The sequence below is a fragment of the Equus quagga genome, chromosome 1, assembly GCF_021613505.1.
Source record: "Equus quagga isolate Etosha38 chromosome 1, UCLA_HA_Equagga_1.0, whole genome shotgun sequence".
NCBI lineage: Eukaryota > Metazoa > Chordata > Mammalia > Perissodactyla > Equidae > Equus > Equus quagga.
The window spans coordinates 139795974-139799941 of NC_060267.1; the positions used below are offsets into that span (position 1 = coordinate 139795974).

Consider the following 3968-nt stretch of genomic DNA (forward strand, 5'->3'; position numbering starts at 1 on the left):
CGCGACTCCGCCACGCGCTGGAGGTTGGGGGGCCCCCAGCGGCCACTGCCCTCTGGTTGCCATTAGCAACGGCGACCGGCCCCCAAAGACAGCGTGGCGCGAAAAGGCGGGACTTCCTGGCTCTGGCAGTCAACGCGCATGCGGCGGTCGGCCAGTCACACTGCACTTCCTGTCGCGTGATCTTGAGGACCAATAAAAGTGCATGGCTCCGGAGTCACGTGCCTCCGTTCCCAATAGCAACCGGAGGCTTCTAAACAACGTGCCCTGGCGCCCCAGCCTCCAGGTCCGACTGCCCTCGGTGATCCGGGCCTGGCGAGGCTCCGCCTGGGTTCTCCCGCTCCCCTGGGCTGCTGACGCCTGCCTGCCGCCATGGTGAGTAGCCGGCCCGCTGGCGCTGCACCGCGCCGAGGAGAGGGCCGCGGCGGCGGCTGGAGACACGGAGCGGGGGCCCGGAATGATGGCGTGGCCTGCAGCGGATCTGAGGCCGCTGCTGGGCCTCCCTGAGAAGGGGAGGCTGCGCAGGATGCAGAGGCTCGGTTAACCTCGGCCGAAGCCCTTCCGGGATAATCCTAGGTGAAGCCCTCTCCTAGCAGCTTCGCTCTGCCGCGTCGCTTCATTCCTCGCCTCGGCCTGGAGTGCCCGGGCCAAGTCACACCTCGCAGGTGGCTGGTGGAGAGAGCTGGAGGGAGCTCGCTGCCAGCAGAAGGCGCAGGGCGGGATTCTCGTTCGATTCCCCCAAAACCAAGTTTTTACACACACACACGCACCACCCCCACCTCGTTTGGCAGCATAAACAATGACGTGTTAACGGGCCGGGGAGGGAGAATGTGATCGAATCCAGCTTTCTGATGTGAGAGGGACTTTAAGAACCCAAGCCCCCCATTTTACAGCTGAGGAAACTTGGATGGCATTTCTTTTGGCCTGTTCAAAAGAGGCCACATTTTCCTGTCTGCTGAAACATATCCCATTTATCTCTCCAGCAGATTTAGCATGCCGACTTAAATAGCAACCGTACTTAGAACAGTGCGCAGTGCTGAAGCGTTCGGGAAAAGGGATGAAACCAGGGTTGGGGGCACCACCGAAATGGGCCACTGAAATACCTCAGCAACCGGAATTCCTATTTAGCCCACACTGTGTTCCAAGCACTCTCTTGCAGCTGAGGTTACAACTGTGAACACCACAGACCATTCCCTACCCTTCTTGAGCTTAGAGCTGGTCCCACTCATTCTCTTGATTGCCCTAAAGTATCACGAACAAGAGGAAAAAATGATGATGGTAATCTTACCCAAAAATTGACATCTGTTCCCATTCTATCTTCTGTCATTCCTTTCTGTCAGTTTGCTTAACAACTGAGGCTTTGGAGTCAGGCTCAGGTTCTTCATTAGTAAATGCAGATAATAATAATTATGCTAAGGTTGTTAAAATGATAAATGAGAATGCATATAAAATAAATAGCACAGTACCTGTTAAAATATTAAACACTCATTATATGATAGGTTTTATTAGATTGTGCTCATTTTTATCATTACATTTCCTTATACTCTGCCCTCCCCCTCAGTGTATGGCACAATTTCAGGACACTGACTTTGCAATGCTCTGGTAGGATTCTTGCTCTATGTTTTTAGCTCTTTTTATTATTTTAATAGAATATTTCTGCCATAAAATTTAAACAAATTCTGATTTCCCTATTTGGATGCCTCCATTGTTTCTAAATATCTTAGAGCTGATCATCATATCTACCTGTCTCATTTAACAGATGGCAAAACTGGTGTCAATGAGGTTAAGTGAGTTGGTAACAGATGGTTGCATAGCTAGATTTAAACTTGGTTTTTAATCCAGTGCCTGTCTGCTTATCCCACACATCAACCTCTTCCTTTATTTCTTGAATGATTTGGCGCGTGTACATGGAGGGTACGTGTGTGCAGATGGGGAAGCACAGGTTTGTGAATGCCATCTCCTGAGCTGCTGAACTCAGCTGGCCCATTTCTGCCTCCTTTCTCCACTCCCATCCATTTTAGAGGAACTTTGCTGTCTTTTGTCCTAATGTTCATCCTTCTCAGTTTCAGTAATTTTTTTTCTTGGTCTTACGACAGTCTTAATTCTTCTTGAGAGGAGAGAAAATAATTAACAGATATGAATCGGCCACTTACTCTACCTAAGGCACTATACTAGGAGCAGTGTGGTGTAAGAAGTGATTCATACCCTCACGAGCTTAGTCTAGTTGGAGGAGCAACACCTGAGGAAAAAAAAAGACAACTGATAGTACAAGGTAGTAATCAGCCTGTGGTGGTGCCAGATAAGTAGCAGAGATATGTGCCAGTTTTTGGAGGAAGGCATGAGTAGAATTACTGAGGGTATCTTGGGAGGCTTCACAGAATAGGTAAAACAGGTTTGGCCTTGAAGGATGGGTAGGAATTCAGTGATGAGCTAGAGCATGCTTGTACGGGCTGGTGAGAGCCAACTGTGTGCATTTCTTCTCACCTCTGCGTTCAGTGATATTATGTTGGTGGCTTGAAATCAGTCATGGTGGGAGTATTTATGCCAAGGAAATCAGCACGGGCTACAAATCAGAGTTTTATATCCTACCTCCCATCCCCAGAAAGCATGTTGCTAAACATTTAGCAGCATACCACTGGGTAGGATTCCGATTCCGGAGTAGGAATGGAGAGGTACTTTTAGTCACGATCGGGGTAAAGGGAGTGACAGTCTAGGTGGGCAATGTGAAGTCACGCTTCAAGGCTGAGGAGCAGACCAGTCTGACTAAAGTCAAGTGTTCTTACAGTAGAGTCCTGGGAGACAGTGATAGAGAAAGAGTTTGGGGAGTTTGGAAGGCTTATGAGTACAGATTTAATGGGTACTATAAACAATGAAGAATGATTGAGGATTTGTGTTTATGGGGATTTTTTTTAGCAAGTTGTGACGTTGTTTTGAGATATTTGCAAGTGGTGGGAGATTTTTGCCCATACTGATGTGACTGTAAGAGATGACATTGTTTCTCAAGTAGGTGTTCCGTTTTTGGTTTTTCAATGCCTGGTGGAAATCTGCCTCTTTGTGAGTTACCCTTTAAGTTCGTTTGTCGGCCACACGTTTGTTGTGTGCCAGGCACTGTGAGGAGTCCTGGGGATTCCTCAGGGAACCAGAAATGGCAAAGTCCTGCCCTTATAGACTTACGTTCTAAGGAACTTGAGACTGCCGAGGGGAGGTGAGGATGTGGATGCGGAAAAGCTGTGGTGAGGGAGATCATGCCTGAGGACCTTGGGGTCGGCCTCCGCTGTACTGGAGACAGCCCTGTGTGCTGAGCGTGAGAGGTAAGCCTGACAAAGAGGCTAGGAAGTTAGCCCTTTGTCTCCCATAAGAAGGCTATGAGAGACCGAGTTATTCTAAAATAAAGGTAATTCTGACTCATTTAGCCCTACATCAGATGTTCAGTTTTACAATTTCCTTCTTTAATTTTCAGAATAGCTACAAAATGAAAAAGAACTTCATTAATCTCCAGCACAGAATTGTCAAGCTCTCACCTGGTTTACAATCAAGACCAATTAATGGCTATTTCAAAAGCAAATAGATTTTTTAAAGCTGTATTAAGTAGGGTAAGGTTAAGGTGCTTTAATAGATATCCAAAAACAGTTGCTTAAAGAATACTGGAGTTGATTTCTCTCTCACTGGACAGCCATGTCACTGCTCATCTCAGAGGAGTGGGTTGGTGCTGCTCCACGACGTCGTTTAGATACAGGTCCCTCCCATCTTGCTGCTCCCCCAACCCCCAGGTTTCAGAGAAACAGGGTGTGGCAAAGGTGCGCCCCATGTCTGAAGGCCCAGGCTTAGGAAATACCACTCATCTCTTCCGCTTACCTCCATTGCTGAGAAGTAGTCATGTGGCCACACCTGACTGCAAGGAGGGCTGGGGAATGCCCTCTAGATGGGCAGCCATGCACCCGGGAAGAAGGGAATGCCCTCTAGACGGGCAG

At 48.3% G+C, this 3968-nt stretch overlaps 1 protein-coding gene across 1 annotated transcript in view; it reads left to right on the forward strand.

Moving 5' to 3' along the window:
- Window positions 1-238: 238 nt before the first annotated feature.
- The window catches only part of LZTFL1 (leucine zipper transcription factor like 1), a 17227-nt gene continuing 13497 nt past the window's right edge, over window positions 239-3968 (forward strand). The window contains exon 1 of the mRNA XM_046643536.1: window positions 239-372. Within this exon, the coding sequence (XP_046499492.1) occupies window positions 370-372 (3 nt within the window). The 5' untranslated portion in view covers window positions 239-369. The remainder of the gene's footprint in view (window positions 373-3968) is intronic.